At 39.7% G+C, this 18,226-nt stretch overlaps 1 protein-coding gene across 1 annotated transcript in view; it reads left to right on the top strand.

Annotated features, from left to right (window-relative positions):
- Positions 1-16,537, top strand: part of LOC133754965 (uncharacterized) — a 40,159-nt gene extending 23,622 nt beyond the window's left edge. Inside the window, exons 3-7 of the mRNA XM_062185291.1 lie at positions 14,331-14,467; positions 14,636-15,060; positions 15,512-15,534; positions 16,174-16,383; positions 16,487-16,537. Coding sequence (XP_062041275.1) covers positions 14,331-14,467; positions 14,636-15,060; positions 15,512-15,534; positions 16,174-16,383; positions 16,487-16,537 — 846 coding nt within the window. The remainder of the gene's footprint in view (positions 1-14,330; positions 14,468-14,635; positions 15,061-15,511; positions 15,535-16,173; positions 16,384-16,486) is intronic.
- The last annotated feature ends 1,689 nt before the right edge of the window (positions 16,538-18,226 follow it).

The raw sequence follows: 18,226 nt of genomic DNA, 5'->3' as shown, positions 1-18,226 counted from the left end.
ATGACATTTTATGCACTAGCCGAAGGAAAAGACTTTGCTTTTCTCTAAAACCATTTTACTGTGATGTTCTCGGCCATTGCATTTGAATTCCACACCATTTTGTCCAGATATGACTGAATGAAACAAGAAATATCTGGTTGTGTTTTGGCTAACTCGACACCAGGTATTGCTACAGCTTCTGTGTTAGTGTTTTCTGCATATTATCAAAGCACTTTTTGTTTTGAATGTTTTTTATCTGGGTACATTTAATGTTGTGCTGGGAAACTCTAGTTGACTCAACATGGAGACACCAGCTCTACACATTCGTATTTTCTAGGGAGAAATCTAGGGGACTGCGGCAAACTAACATGATATTTCTGTATGTATAGCTGACATTTTATGCACTTCCCTAAAAAAAAAAGACTTTGCTTTTCTCCAAAACCATTTTACTGTGATTTTCTGGTCTATTGCATACGTATTATACACCACTTTGTCTGGATTTGACTGGATGAAACCAGAAATATGCGGTTGTATTTTGGCTAACTCAATTCCAGATATTGCTGCAGCCTCTGTGTTACTGCTTTCCAGATAATATCGACAGACTTTATTGTTTTGAATGTTTTTTATAGTGAACATTTAATTTTGTGCTAGGAAACACTAGCTGACTCCACATAGAGACAGCAGCTCTACACATTCATAATTTCTAAGGAGAAAGCTAGAGGAACTGTGGCAAACAAACATGATATTTCTGTTTATATAGATGACATTTCATGCACTTGCCTAACGAAGACTTTACTTTTCTCCAAAACCATTTTTACTGTGATTGTCTTGGTCCATTGCATACCAATGCCACACCACTTTATCCAGATATGCCTTGATGAAACCAGAAATATACAGTTGTGTTTTCACTAACTCAATCCCAGATATTGCTACAGGCTTTGTGTTTCTGTTTCCCGGATATTATCAATGGATTTATTATTTTGAATGTTTTTTATCAGGAATATTTAATTTTGTGCTGGGAAACACTAGTTGATTCCACATGGAGACACCAGCTCTACGCATTCGTATTTTCTAGGGAGAAAGCTAGAGGACCTATGGCAAACAAACATGATATTTCTGTTTGTATAGATGACATTTCATGCACTTGCCTAACGAAAAGACTTTGCTTTTCTCCAAAACCATTTTACTGTGATTTTCTAGTCCATTGCATACAAATTCCACACCACTATGTCCGCATATGACTGGATGTAAACAGAAATATCCAGTTGAGTTTTGGCTAACACAATCCTAGATATTGCAATAGCTTCTGTGTTTGTGTTTTCTGGATATTATCAACGGACTTTATTGGTTTGAATGTTTTTTATCAGGGAACATTTAATTTTGTGCTGGGAAACACTACTTGGTTCCACATGCAGACACCAGCTCTACACATTCGTATTATCTATGGAGAAATCTAGAGGAACTGCGGCAAACAAACATGATATTTCTGTTTGTATAGATTACATTTTATGCAGTTGCCTAATGAAAATATTTTGCTTTTCTCCAAAACCATTTTTACTGTGACTTTCCAAATCCGGTCCATTGCATACGAATTCCACACCAGTTTGTCTGAATATGACTGGATGAAACCAGAGATATCCGGTTGTGTTTTGGCTAACTCAATCCCAGATATTGCTACAGGCTCTGTGATAATATTTTCCGGATATGATCGACAGACTTTATTGTTTTGAATGTTTTTTTTAATCAGGGAACATTTAATTTTGTTTTGGGAAACACTAGTTGACTCCACATGGAGACACCAGCTCTACACATTCATATTTTCTAGGGAGAAATCTAGAGAAACTATGGCAAACAAACATGATGTTTCTGCTTGAATAGATGACGTTTTATTCACTTGCCTAACGAAAAGACTTTGCTGTTCTCCAAAACCATTTTTACTCTGATTTTATTGGTACATTGCATGCGAATTCCACACGACTTTCTCCAGATATGACTGAATTAAACCAGAAATATCCGGTTGTGTTTCGGCTAACACAATCCGAAATATTGTGAAAGCCTCTGTGTTTGTGTTTTCTGGATATTATCGATGGACTTTATTGTTTTGAATGTTTTTGTCAGGGAACATTTAATTTTGTACCGTAGAAACACTAATTGGTTCCACATGGAGACACCAGCTCTACACATTCGTATTTTCTGGGCAGAAAGCTAGATGAACTGCGGCAAACAAACATGACGTTCTCTTTGTATAGATGACATTTTATGTAGTTGCCTAACGAAATGTCTTTGATTTTCTCCAAAACCATTTATACTGTGATTGTCTCGGTGCATTGTATACGAATTCCACACCACTTTGTCCGCCTCTGCCTGGATGAACCAAGAATTATCCAATTGTGTTTTGGCTAACTTAAACCCAGATATTGCTACAGGCACTGTGATAATATTTTCTGGATACTATCGACAGGATTTATTGTTTTGAATGATTTTATCAGGGAACATTTAATTTTGTGCTGGGAAACACTAGTTGACTCCACATGGAGCACCAGATCTACACATTCTAATTTTCTACGGAGAAATCTACAGGAACTTAGGCAAACAATCATGAATTTCTGTTTGTATAGATGACATTTTATACACTTGCCTAATGAGAAGATTTGCTTTTCTCCAAAACCATTTTTACTGTGATTTACTCGATCCATTGCATAGGAATTCCACACCACTTTGTCCGAATATGACTTTATGATACCAGAAATATCCGGTTGTCTTTTGGCTATCTCAATCCCAGATATTGTTACAGCCTCTGTGATTTTGTTTTCCAGATATTATCAACTGACTTTGTTGTTTTGAATGTTTTTTTTATCAGGGAACATTTAATTTTGTATTGTAGAAACACTAATTGGTTCCACATGGAGTCACCAGCTAGAGGAACTGCGTCAAATAAACATGATATTTCTGTTTGAATAGATGACATTTTATGCATTTGCCTATTGAGAAGACTTTGCTTTTCTCCAAAACCATTTTTTCTCTGATTTCCTCGGTGCATTGAATATGAATTCCACACCACATGATATTTCTGTTTGTATAAATGACATTTTATGGATATCATCAATGGACTTTATTGTTTTGAATGTTTTTATCAGGGAACATTTAATTTTGTACCATAGAGACACTAGTTGACTCCACATGGAGACACCAGCTCTACACATTCGTATTTTCTAGGGAGAAAACTAGAGTAACTGCAGAAAACAAACATGATATTTCTGTTTGTATACATGACATTTTAGGCACTTGCCTAACGAATAGACTTTGCTTTTCTCCAAAATAATTTAAATGTGATTCTCTCGATTCATTGCATACGAATTACACTCCACTTTGTCCGCATATGACTGGATGAAACCAGAAATATCCGGATGTGTTTTGGCTCACTCATCCCAGATATTGCTACAGCCTCTGTGTTTGTGTTTTCCAGATATTATCGATGGACTTTATTGTTTTGAATGTTTTTTATCAGGGAACATTTAATTTTGTGCTTGGAAACACTAACTGGTTCCACATGCAGACACCAGCTCTACACATTCGTATTTTCTAGGGAGAAAGCTAGAGGAACTGCAGCAAACAAACATGATATTTCTGTTTGTAAAGATGGACATTTTATGCACTTGCCTAAAGTAAAGACTTTGCTTTTCTCCAAAACCATTTTACTGTGACTATCTCGGTCCTTGTATACAAATGCCACAATACATTGTCCGGATATTACTGGATGCAATCAGAAATATCTGGTTGTGTTTTTGCTAACTCAATCCTAGATATTGCTACAGCCTCTGTGTTTGTGTTTTCTGGATATTATCGATGGACTTTATTGTTTTGAATGTTTTTATCAGGGAACATTTAATGTTCTGCTGGGAAACACTCATTCGTTCCACATGGAGACACCAGTTTTACACATTCGTATTTCCTAGGGAGGAAGCTAGAGGAAATGCGGCAAACAAACATGATATTTCTGTTTGTACAGGTGCCATTTTATGCACTTGCCTAACGAAAAAACTTTGCTTTTCTCCAGAACCATTTTTACTATGATTTTCTCAGTCCATTGCATACGAATTCCACACCAGTTTGTCCAGATATGACTGGATGAAACCTGAAATATCCAGTTGAGTTTTGGCTAACTCAATCAGAAATATTGTGAAAGATTCTGTGTTTGTGTTTTCTGGATATTATCGATGGACTTTATGGTTTTGAATTTTTTTTAATCAGGGAGCATTTAATTTTGTTCTGAGAAACACTAGTTGACTCCACATGGAGACACCAGCTCTACATTTTCGTATTTTCTAGGGAGAAAACTAGAGGAACTGCGGCAAGGAAACATGATATTTCTGTTTGTATAGATGACATATTATACACTTGATGATTGAAAAGACTGCTTTTCTCTAAAACCATTTTTACTCTGATTTTCTCGGTGCATTGCATACGATTTCCACACAAGTTTCTCCAGATATGATTGGATGAAACCAGAAATATCCGGTTGTGTTTTGGCTAACTCAATCCCAGATATTGCTACACCCTCTGTGTTTGTGTTTTCTGGATATTATCGATGGACTTTATTCTTTTGAATGTTTTTTATCAGGGAACTTTTAATTTTGTGCTTGGAAACACATTAATGCTTCCACATGGAGACACCAGCTCTGCACATTCGTATTTTCGAAGGATAAAGCTAGAGGAACTGCGGGAAACAAACATGATATTTCTGTTTGTATAGATGGACATTTTATGCACTTACCTAACGAAAAACTTTTCTTATCTCCAAAGCCATTTTTACTGTGATTTTTTTGGTCCATTGCATATGTATGCCAAAACACTTTGTCCGGATATGACTGGATGAAACCAGAAATATCCGGTTGTGTTTTGCTAACTCAATCTCAGATATTGCGAAAGCATCGTTTGTGTTTTCGGGGTATTATAGATGGAATTTATTGTTTGGAATGTTTTAAATCAGGGAACATTTAATTTTGTGCTGGGAAACAATAGTTGGTTCAACATGGAGACACCAGCTCTACACATTGGGATTTCCTAGGGAGAAAGCTAGATGAACTGCGGCAAACAAACATGATATTTCTGTTTGTATAGTTGACCTTTTATGCACTTGCCTAACGAAAAGACTTTGCTTTCCTCCAAAACCATTTTTACTGTGATTTTCTGGGTCCATTGAATACGAGTTTCACCCCACTTTGTCCAGATATGATTGGATGAAACCAGAAATATCCGGTTGTGTTTTGGCTAACTCAATCCCAGATATTGTGACAGCCTCTGTGTTTTTGTTTTCTGGATATTATCGATGGACTTTATTGTTTTGAAAGTTTTTTTTATCAGGGAACATTTAATTTTGTGCTTGGAAACACTAATTGGTACCACATGGAGATACCAGCTCTACACATTCCTATTTTCTAAGGAGAAAGCTAGAGGAACTGCGGCAAACAAACATCATATTTCTGTTTGTATAGATGGACATTTTTGTACTTGCCTAATGAAAAGACTGTTTTTCTCTAAAACCATTTTTACTGTGATTTTCTAGGTCCATTGCATATGAATTCCACACCAGTTTGTCTGCATTTGACTGGATGAAACCAGAACTATCCGGTTTTATTTTGGCTAACTCAATCCCAGATTTTGCGACAGCTTCTGTGTTTGTGTTTTCTAATATTATCGAAGGACTCTATTGTTTTCAATTTTTTTTTGTCAGGGAACATTTAATTTTGTGCTTGGAAACAGTAATTGGTATCACATGGAGACACCAGCTTACACATTCATATTTTCTAGGGAGAAAGCTAGAGGAATTGTGGCAAACAAAGATGATATTTTTGTTTCTATAGATGACATTTACGCACTTGCCTAATGAAAAGACTTTGCTTTCCTCCTAACACTTTTTGCATTTTTTTCTCAGTCCATTGCATATGAATGCCACACCACCTTGCCTGGATATACCTGGATTAAACCGGAAATATTCGGTTTTGATTTGGCTAACTCAATCCCAGATATTGCTACAGCAGCTTTGTTTGTGTTTTCCGGATATTTTTGGAAGGACTTTATGGATTTGAATATTTTTTATCAGGGAACATTTCATTTTATCTTTGGGAACACTAATTTTTTCCACTTGGAGACAACAGCTCTATGCATTCGTATTGTCTAGGGAGAATGCTAGAGGAACTGCGGCAATCAATCATGATATTTCTCTTTTTATACATCACATTTTATGCATTTGCCTAACAAAAAGTCTTTGCTTTCCTCCAAAACCATTTTACTGTGAATTTTTCAGTCCATTACATACGAATTCCACACCACTTTGTCCAGATATGACTGGAAGAAAGCAGAAATATCCGTTTGTGTTTTGGCTAACTCAATCCCAGATTTGCGAAAGCCTCTGTGTTTGTGTTTCCTGGATATTATCGATGGACTTTATTGTTTTGAATGTTTTTTATCAGGGAACATTCAATTTTGTGCTGGGAAACACTAATTGGTTCCACATGGAGACACCACCTCTACACATTCGTATTTTCTAGGGAGAAAGCTAGAGCAACTGCAGAAAACAAACCTGGTATTTCTGTTTGTATACATGACATTAATGCACTTGCCTAACGAAAAGATTTTGCTTTTCTCCAAAACCATTTTACTGTGATTTTCCTGGTCCATTTCCTGTGAATTGCACACCACTTAGTCCGGATATGACTGGATGAAACCAGAAATATTCGGTTGTTTTTTGGCTAACTCAATCCCAGATTTGTGAGAGCCTCTCTGTTTGTGTTTTCCGGATATTATCGACATACTGTCTTGTTTTGAATGTTTTTTATCAGGGAACATTTAATTTAGTGCTGGGACACACTAATTGTTTCCACATTGAGGCACCAGCTCTACATATTCATATTTTATAGGGAGAAAGCTAGAGGAACTGCTGATAACAAAGATGATATTTCTGTTTTTGTAGATGACATTTTATGCACTTGCCTAAAGAAAAGACTTTGCTTTTCTCCAAAACTATTTTTCCTGTGATTGCCTGTATCTATTGTATCTGAATTCCACACAACTTTGTTCGGATATGAGAGGATGAAACCAGAAATATCCAGTTGTGTTTTGGCTAACTCAATCCCAGTTTTTGCGATGGCCCCTGTGTTTGTGTTTTCTGGATATTATCCACGGACTTTATTGTTTTGAAGGTTTTTATCAAGGAGCATTGAATTTTGTGCTGAGAAACAGTAATTGTTTCCACATGGTGACACCAGCTCTACAGATTCCTATTTTCTAGAGAGAAAGCTAGAGGAACTGTGGCAAACAATCATATTTCTGTATATGTGACCTTTTATGCACTTGCCTAACGAAAAGACTTTGCTTTTCTCCAAAACGATTTGTACTGTGATTGTCTGTGTCCATTGTATCCAAATTCCACTCCACTTTGTCTGGAAATGTCTCTATGGAACTAGAAATATCTGGTTTTGTTTTATTTAACTGAATACCATATATATTTATAAAGCATCTCTGTTTGTGTTTTCCGCATATTATCGATGAACTTTATATTTTTGAATGTTTTTTTATCAGGGAACATTTAATTTTGTGCTTGGAAACACTAATGGGTTCCACATGAAGACACGAGCTCTACGCATTCGTATTTTCTAGGGAGAAAGCTAGAGGAACTGCGGCAAACAAACATGATATTTCTGTTTGTACAGGTGCCATTTTATGCACTTGCTAACGAAAAGACTTTGCTTTACTCCAAACCATTTTTACTATGATTTTCCCGGTCCATTGCATATGATTTCCACACCACTTTGTTCTGATATGAGTTTATGAAACCAGAAATATCCGGTTGTGTTTTGGCTACCTCAATCCCAGATATTGCGACAACACTGTGTTTCTCTTGTCTGGAAATAATCGATGGAATTCATTGTTTTGAATGTTTTTTATCAGGGAACATTTCATTTTGTGCTTGGGAACAATAGTTGGTTCTACATGGAGAAACCAGCTCTAAATATTCATATTCTCTACGGAGCACGCTAGAGGATCTGAGGCAATCCAACATGATATTTCTGTTTGTATACATGACATTTTATGCACTTGCCTAAGAAAATACTTTGCTATTCTCCCAAACCAGTTTGACTGTGATTATCTGAGTCCATTGCATACCAGTTCCACAGCACTTTGTCCAGATATGCCTGGATGAAACCAGAAATGTCCTCTTGTGTTATGGCTAACTCAATCCCAGATCTTGCTACAACCACTGTGTTTGTGTTTTCTTGATATTATCAATGGACTTTACGTTTTAGAATGAATTTCAGTAGAAGAAATTCTGTTTTGTGCTGGAAATGCTAAGTGCTTCCCTATGCAGGCCAAACGTCTTCACATTCGTGTTCTCTACGCAGTAAGCTAGAGCTATCATTGCAAACAAACAGGATATTTATATTCGTAAACATGACTTTTTAGGCGCTTGGCCAAGAAAAAGAGTTTGCTTTTCTCCAAAACCAGTTTGAGGGTGATTTTCTGAGTCCATTGCCTACCAGTTCCACAACAGGTTGAATGGAAATGACTGGACGAAACCACAAATATCCTCTGTGTTATGGCTAACTCAATCCTAGATCTTGCTACAGGCTCTGCTTTGTGTTTTTTGATATTATCAATGGATTTTATGGTTTTGAATGAATTTAAGCAGGGAATATTTTCTTTGCTGCTGGGAAACACTAATTAGTTCCACATGGAGACACAAACTCAACACATTCGTGCTGTCTTGCCAGAAAACTACAGCAATTGCTGGAAACAAACATGATATTTGTGTTGGTGTAGATGACATTTTATACACTTCCCTAAGAAATTACTTTGCTATTCTCCATAACCAGTATGACTGTGATTTTCTGAGTCCATTGCATACCAGTTCCACAGCACTTTGTCTGGATATGCCTGGATTAAACCAGAAATATCCTCTTGTGTTGTGGCTAACTCAATCCCAGATCTTGCTACAACCACTGTGTTTGTGTTTTCTTGATATTATAATTGGACTTTAAGTTTTAGAATGAATTTCAGTAGAAGAAATTCTGTTTTGTGCTGGAAATGCTAAGTGCTTCCATATGGAGGCGCAACTTGTTAACATTTGTGTTTTCTACGCAGAAAGCTAGAGCAATCGTTGCAAACAAACAGGATATTTATATTTGCAAACATGACTTTTTATCCACTTGGCCAAGAAAACGAGTTTGCTTTTCTCCAAAACCAGTTTGAGCGTGACTTTCTGAGTCCATTGCCTACCAGTTCCACAACAGGTTGCATGGAATTGACTGGATGAAACCAGAAATATCCTCTTGTGTTATGGCTAACTCAATCCTAGATCTTGCTACAGGCTCTGCTTTGTGTTTTTTGATATTATCAACGGATTTTATGGTTTTGAATGAATTTAAGCAGGGAATATTTTCTTTGGTGCTGGGAAGCAGTAATTAGTTCCACATGGAGACACAAACTCAACACATTCGTGCTGTCTAGGCAGGAAACTACAGCAATTGCTGGAAACAAACATGATATTTGTGTTGGTGTAGATGACATTTTATGCACTTGCTTAATAAATACTTTGCTATTCTCCAAAACCAGTTTGACTGTGATTATCTGAGTCCATTGCATACCAGTTCCACAGCACTTTGTCTGGACATTCCTGGATGAAACCAGAAATATCCTCTTGTGTTATGGCTCACTCAATCCCAGATCTTGCTACAAACTCTGTGTTTGTGATTTCTGGATACTATCGATGCACTTCATTGTTTTGAATGTTTTTTATCACGAATATTTTATTTTGTACTGGGAAACTCTAATTGGTTCCACATGGAGACACCAGTTCTACACATTCGAATTTTCTAGGAGAATGCTAGAATAACTGTGGGAAACAAACATGATATTTCTGATTGTATACATGATATTTTATGCACTTCCTAACGAAAAGACTTTGCTTTCTTCCAAAACCATTTTCACTGTGATTTTCTCGGTCTATTGCATACGAATTCCGCACCACTTTGTCCGCATATGACTGGATGAAACCGGAAATAACCGGTTTTGCTTTGGGTAACCCAATTAGAGATATTGCGACAGGCTCTGTGTTTGTGTTTTCTAGATATTATTGATGGACTTTATTGTTTTGAAAGTTTTTTTTTTATCAGGGAACATTTAATTGTATGCTATGAAACACTAACTGGTTCTACATGGGGACACCAGCTCTACATATTCGTAATTTCTAGGGAGAAAGCAAGAGGAACTGCGGCAAACAAAGATGATATTTCTGTTTGTTTACATGACATTTTATGCACTTGCCTAACGAAAAGACTTTGCTTTTCTCCAAAACCATTTTTACTGTGATTTTCTCAGTCCATTGCATATGGATTCCAGACCACTTTTTCCAGATATGAGTGGATGAAACCGGAAATATCCGGTTGTGTTTTGGCTAACTGAATCCCAGATATTGCGACAGCCTCTTTGTTGGTGTATTCTGGATATTAACGATGGACTTTATTGTTTTGAATGTTTTTTATCAGGGTACATTTGACTTTGTGCTTGGAAACACTAATTGTTTCCACATGGAGACACCAGCTCTACACATTCATATTTTCAAGGGAGGAAGCTAGAGGACCTGCGGCAAACAAACATGATATTTCTGTTTGAATAGATGTCATTTTGTGCACTTGTTGAAGGAAAAGACATTGCTTTTCTCCAAAACCATTTTTACTGTGACTACCTCGGTCCATTGCATATGAATTCCACACTAGTTTGTCCAGATATGACTTTATGAAAGCAGAAATATCCGGTTTTGTTTTGGCTAACTCAATCCCAGATATTGCTACAGGCTCTGTGTTTGTGTTTTCTGGATATTATCGATGGACTTTATTCTTTTGAATGTTTTTATCAGGGAACATTTATTTTTCTACCATAAAAACCCTAATTGGTAGCACATGCATACACCAGCTCTACACATTTGTATTTTCTAGGAAGAAAGATAGAGGAACTGCAGCAAACAAAGATGATATTTCTGTTTGTATAGATGACATTTTATGCACTTGCCTAAAGAGAAGACTTTGCTTTTCTCCAAAACCATTTTTACTCTGATTTTCTCGGTCCATTTCATACGAATTCCACACCACTTTGTCCGGATATGACTGGATGAAACCAGAGATATCCGGTTGCGTTTTGGCTAACACAATCCCAGATATTTCGACAGCCTCTGTGTATGTGTTTTCCAGATATTATCGATGGACGAATGCCACAGAACTTTATCGGGATATGACAGGATGAAACCAGAAATATTTGGTAGTGTTTTGGTTAACTCAATCCGAAATATTGTGAAATCCTCTGTGTTTGTGTTTTCTGGATATTATCGATGGACTTTATTGTTTTGAATGTTTTTTTTATCAGGGAACATTTAATTTTGTGCTGAGACACACTAATTGGTTTCACATGGAGACACCAGCTCTACACATTCATATTTTCTAGGGAGAAAGGTAGAAGAACTGCGGAAAACAAACATGATATTTATCTTTGTATACATGACATTCTATGCACTTGCCTAAAGAAAAGAATTTGCTTTTCTGCAAAACCATTTTACTGTGATTTTCTCAGTCCATTGCATACGAATTCCTCACCACTTTCTCCGGATATGCCTGGATGAAACCAGAAATATCCGGTTGTGTTTTGGCTAACTCAATCCCAGATATTGCTACAGCCTCTGTGTTTGTGTTTTCCGGATATTATCAACGGACTTTTTGTGTTGAATGTTTTTTATCATGGAACATTTAATTTTGTACCGTAGAAACAGTAATTGGTTCCACATGGAGACACCAGCTCTACACATTCATATTTTCTAGGGAGAAATCTAGAGAAAAAGCGGCAAACAATCATGATATTTCTGTTTCTGACATTTTATGCACTAGCTGAAGGAAAAGACTTTGCTTTTCTCTAAAACCATTTTACTGTGATTTTCTCGGCCATTGCATTTGAATTCCACACCATTTTGTCCAGATATGACTGAATGAAACAAGAAATATCTGGTTGTGTTTTGGCTAACTCAATCCCAGATATTGCTACAGCTTCTGTGTTTGTGTTTTCTGCATATTATCAAAGCACTTTTTGTTTTGAATGTTTTTTATCAGGGAACCTTTAATTTTGTGCTGGGAAACTCTAGTTGACTCAACATGGAGACACCAGCTCTACACATTCAGATTTTCTAGGGAGAAAGCTAGGGGAACTGCGGAAAACTAACAGGATATTTCTGTTTGTATAGCTGACATTTTATGTACTTGCCTAAAAAAAAGACTTTGCTTTTCTCTAAAACCATTTTACTGTGATTTTCTTGTCCATTGCATACATATTATACACCACTTTGTTCGGATCTGACTGGATGAAACTAGAAGTATCCGGTTGTTTTTTGGCTAACTCAATCCCAGATAATTTTACATGCTCTGTGTTTCTGTTTTCGGATATTATCCATGGATTTATTATTTGAATGTTTTTTATCAGGGAACATTGAATTTTGTGCTGGGAAACACTAATTGGTTCTACATGGAGACACCAGCTCTACATATTCATATTTTCTATGTAGAAAGCCAGAGGAACTGCGGCAAACAAAGATGATATTTCTGTTTGTTTACATGACATTTTATTCACTGGATGAAGGAAAAGACTTTACTTTTCTCCAAAACCATTTTTACTGTGATTTTCTCGGTCCATTGCATGAGAATTCCACACCGCTTTGTCCAGGTATGACTGGATGAAACCATAAATATCCTGTTGTGTTTCGGCTAACTCAATCCCAAATATTGTGAAAGCCTCTGTGTTTTTGTTTTCTGGATACTATCGATGGACTTTATGGTTTGGAATGTTTTTATTAGGGAACATTTAATTTTGTGCTTCGAAACACCAATTGGGTCCACATGGAGACACCAGCTCTACACATTCATATATTCTAAGAAGAAATCTAGAGGAACCGCGGCAAACAAACATGATATTTCTGTTTGTATAGATGACATTTTATGCACTGGCCTAACAGAAAGACTTTGCTTTTCTACAAAACCATTTTTACTGTGATTTTTCGGTCCATTGCATATGAATTCCACATAAGTTTGTCCAGATATGCCTGGATGAAACCAGAAATATTCGGTTGTGTTTTGGCTAACTCAATCCGAAATTATTGAAAGCCTCTGTGTTTGTGTTTTCTGGATATAATTCATGGACTTTATGGTTTTGAATGTTTTTATCAGGCAACATTTAAATTTGTGCTAGGAAACACTAATTGGTTCTGAAAGGATTAGGCTGGTTTAAGATGGAGTTGCTCAAACTAACAGCACATTGTTCTGCTTCTGTACAAATTGGCTGGGCTTGCAATAAGCTTGTGAGAAATGTGACCGCTTTCATAAGATGGCTGAGCTTGCAATATGTAACCGTTTTTAGGAACTATAAAGGCTGAAGTTAACAGAAAATGTACCCAACCTATATCCTGTTACAACACTACAAGTTACCACACACTACATACCCGGCTTTACGACCCCTGCCCTTGCTTGCTCAAGCTAAAGATGAAAACCACAAGGCACGTACAGCATGTAACTTCTCCCTGTATCCTGTAATCATTTAAGTTACCCAATGACATTGTAACATAGTTAAAGTATGCTAATGTTGTGGTTTTAAGCTTTAAATACTTTGTAAAACTAATGATCGGGGCCACTCTCACTGCACCGCACTAGAGGGTGCTGCTGAGACGGCCCATTTGCAAATGAAATAAACTTCCCTCTTGCCCTTTGCATCGATTGGTGTGGAGCTCGTGTATCTGGGGTTCGGTCGATTTGTGGGACACCTGCTCCGGGGGTCCTACAGTTTGGGGGCTCGTCTGGGATCCGAGACCCCAGACCCACGCTCCATCCTCCAATCGGAGGTAAGTTCCTTCTTTTCTGTGAATCTGTAAAATTTTCTGTTGATTGTTTCTGTAGGCGCCCTTTTGAAATTGTGCCTGTACAGGACCTGTATCTGTAGTGAGCCTAGGAGGGGACAGACGTGTCCGAACCCCCTGGCTTGAGCCTCTGGAGGACGCTCCAGTGGCAGTCTGGGAGGAGAAGGAGGTGGATTTTGTCTCCCTCCTTCTTCGGGAGAGCCTGGCTGTTAGGCAGCCGCTCCCGAGCCAAAGGGAGAGCCTGGCTGCTAGACAGCCGCTCCCGAGCCTGCCTGTCAGGCGGCCGCTCCCATCTAGGGTTTTAGTTTCAGTTTTGTCTCGTTCCATTGTTGCGCGCAGTATGTTTGTATATTTTGTAATTGCGTTCTGTGTTATAATTTACTTATTTTTCTTTCCCAATATGGGACAGGAATTAACTACACCTTTAAGCCTCACTTTAGATCATTGGGAAGAGGTCCGAGAGCGAGCCCAAAACTTGTCCGTGGAGGTGCGGAAAAAGAATTGGATGGGTTTCTGCACCTCCGAATGGCCAGCCTTCAATATCGGGTGGCCACGGGATGGGACTTTTGACTCTCATATTATCTTACAGGTAAAGAGCCAGGTCTGTAAGGAAGGAAAAGAGGGGCACCCGGATCAAGTGCCCTACATCTTTGTTTGGGAGGACCTGGCGCAAAATCCCCCAAAATGGGTAAAACCTTTTCTCTTCTCCAACAGGGTGGTGGCGGAGCTTGGTCCCGCTACACCCGCCACCGCCCTGAGGATGGAGCCCAGTCCTGAGTTGCCAGCAACCACCCCGGCGGCGGAGTCGGGCCCCAAACCCACTCCGCCCCTATCCGCGACACCCCTACCGTTTTCAGTTTCAGACTTGTACAATTGGAAAGCGTTTAACCCGACTTTTTTCCAAGACCCACAGGCCTTAACAGGGTTAATCGAATCCATTTTTTTAACCCACCAACCAACTTGGGATGATTGCCAGCAGCTTCTGCAGGCCCTCCTGACCACGGAAGAAAGACAGCGAGTTCTCACGGAAGCTCGAAAGAGTGTTCCGGGGGACAATGTTCAACCCACCCAACTGCCAAACGAAATTGACGCAGCATTTCCGTTAACCAGACCAGATTGGGATTTCAATACGGCAGCCGGTAGGGAACGACTCCGTCTCTATCACCAGATTCTCCTGACAGGTCTCAGAGGGGCAGGGAGATGCCCTACCAATTTGGCTAAGGTACGTAAAAAATATAAAAACCTAACAAAAATCTTGGTCACCGCAGTAAATATCTCCAACCGACGGGACAGGTCAGGTTATAATAAAGGTCAAATAGAAAAATATCCGGGAGACGATAATAGACCACGAATAGAACGAGACCAGTGTGTGTGTTGCAAAGAAAAAGGACATTGGGCCAGAGATTGTCCAAACAAAAATGCCGCCCAAAGAAAAAAGGAAACAAACGTTAGTAACCAAAACAATTAATCTTACTGATATTGAACTGTTCAATATAGCCGAAAAATTGGATTAAGTTTACTACCAAACCTTCTTTATAATTAAAAATAATTAATATTTGGCTGTATGTTTTATCTTTCACCTAATATTAGACTGGAATGGTACTCAAAGACGGGTAAGACACTCAGCATCCTGCACCAACCTAAGACAGGGCTCTAGACCAAGCTGCCAGAGTTACCGATGATGGGTAAGGACAGCGATGACTGAGGGCAACCTAAGACAGAGGCCATTCTCAATTAAATAAAAAGGGGGTTACGGCAGGTGTAAAAACAGCACCGCCGCCCTTACCAAAAAAAAAAAATTATTAGGCCCTCCATAGGGCGGTAACCAGTCCTCCACCTGGAGAAAGCCTAAATGTTCCAAAATACCTAAAAAATAAGAGTGCGGGGAGCTAGACCAGGGGTCAGACAATGGACCCGCTTTCGTCCCCGGGTAAGTCAAATGGTGACACAGGTGTTCAAAATAAAAAGTTACATTGTGTTTATAGGGTAAGTTAGTTGGTGGCCAAGGTGCTAAAAATTTAGTCAGGTAAAATGTATAAACAAAACAATTAAAGAGACTTTAACTAAATTAATAGTGGAGACTGGCACTAGAGACTGGGTCAAATTGCTGCCGATGACTTTGTTTAGGGCTTGCAACACACCTTTTATATGTAAATTAACACCTCATAAAATATTGTATGGGGGGTCCCCCGCCCGCGACGGATTTGTTAGGACCCAGTATTGACTTTTTTGCAACTTCCCCTACCCTGCAGACTTGCTTCTGTGCCTTGCAGCTGATTTATAAGCATATAGAAAAGCAGCTGGCGTTCGCGGGCACCCAAACCAGGACTCTTGAGCCGCGCTGGACCACACCAACCGCGGTAAAAGTCGACGGATTCGCCGCCTGGGTCCACGCGTTCCATGTGAAGCAAGCTCTACTGGAGGAGGACAAAACTCAGGACGATTGCCCCGCTGACCGGACAGTATGGAAGACACAACGCACTCAAAACCCACTCAAGATAAGACTCTTAAAAACTGTTTAGTACTTGTAATACTTTTGATTTTTCTTACCCCGATTATGGGCAGCCCACATACCCCAAGGAGGCTCACGTGGGAGGTGATATCTGGTACCGCTGAGGTCGTGTGGTCCGTTTCCCACGTGGCCCCTTCTGGGACGTGGTGGCCTTCATTGCACCCTGATGTGTGTAAGCTGGTAGCAGGAATAGACACCTGGGATATACCGGACTGGAGCCCAGCCGAACTCCCCAAGGAAGGAGTCCCCGCCAGCGCCGCTGGAGGGTATATCCCCATGGTCTACGGCGCTGGGTGGCTTGGGTGCAGATATAAGACAAAAAGATGCCAGCTACAACAACAAGAGTTTTACGTGTGCCCTAAGGATGGCAGAAAAATGGAAGAAAGATGGAGGTGCGGGGGGCCAGAATCTCTTTACTGTAAAGCCTGGGGATGTGAGACCACGGGTCACGCATATTGGAAACCCTCCTCTAGTTGGGATTGGATTACTGTGTACCGTAATTTCACCCCAGGAACAGGGCCCTCCTGCTCTATGCCCCTAAACATTTCCTTCACAGAAAAGGGAAAAAAAAGGCCAACATTGCTGACTGGCAAAGGGGAAGGACTTGGGGTTTAAGGTTTTATGTTTCTGACTACGATCCTGGGTTCCTATTTAAAATTCAACTTAAAGAAAAAGCTATCTCTCAGTCTATAGGCCCCAACCTAGTGTTGGCGAATCAGAGGCCGAGGCCTGTGTTAACAGATCAGAGGCCTGTGTCTAGGGTTACACCCCCAAGATCCCAGGGCCAACCCCCGACCTCTCCACCCTCCCTGACGACAGGGGCAGCTGTGAGTCCTAGCTCGTCTCCTGCCCCACGGCTGGTCTCATCTCCTGCTCCACGGCCGGGCACAGGAGACCGCCTCTTAAACCTAATACATGGGGCCTTCCAAGCACTAAATGGCTCTGACCCCGATAGGACACGGGATTGCTGGCTGTGCCTTGCCTCACCACCCCCTTATTATGAGGGAGTAGCTGTCGTTGGGAATTGGACCAACCATACTATTGTCCCTCCTCAGTGCTCCAACCTGCCATCCCACCGACTAACTCTTACAGAAGTATCAGGACAGGGGCTTTGCGTAGGCTCCGTTCCCCCTCAATATCAGGGTCTCTGTAATAAAACTATAACTCTCAAACCAGGCACCTATTACTTAACAGGACCAAATGGGACATTTTGGGCATGCAACACAGGTCTGACCCCCTGTTTGGCAGGACGAGCTCATAATCAAACTCATGAATGGTGTGTCCTGGTTGAGGTATGGCCTCGGGTCACAATACACAACCCTGAGGAAGTCTACCTACAATATGAGGGAAATCACCGGTTCCCTAGGGAACCCCTAACCATGACGCTAGCCCTCATATTGGGAGGACTCACAGTCGGGGGTATCAGAGCAGGCATAGGTACCGGAGCCGCTGCTCTGTCAAAGATAAATCAGTTTCAATTGTTACAGAAAGCTATGCATTCAGACTTACAAGCCCTAGAGGAAACTGTCAGTGCTTTAGAAAAGTCCTTAACATCACTTTCCGAGGTAGTGTTACAAAATAGAAGGGGGCTGGACCTGGTATTTTTAAAGGAAGGGGGACTCTGTGCAGCCCTAAAGGAAGAGTGTTGTTTCTATGCGGATCACACTGGAGTAGTCAGAGATAGCATGACAAAATTAAGGGAAAGACTAAAACAACGACAGAGCCATTTTGAGGCAGGACAGTCATGGTTTCAGAGCTGGTATAATTCATCCCCTTGGTTAACGACCCTAATT

This window comes from Lepus europaeus, unplaced genomic scaffold (assembly GCF_033115175.1).
Source record: "Lepus europaeus isolate LE1 unplaced genomic scaffold, mLepTim1.pri SCAFFOLD_35, whole genome shotgun sequence".
NCBI lineage: Eukaryota > Metazoa > Chordata > Mammalia > Lagomorpha > Leporidae > Lepus > Lepus europaeus.
Note: the sequence above shows the minus strand (reverse complement) of the source record. Positions and strands in the feature narration are given on the sequence as shown.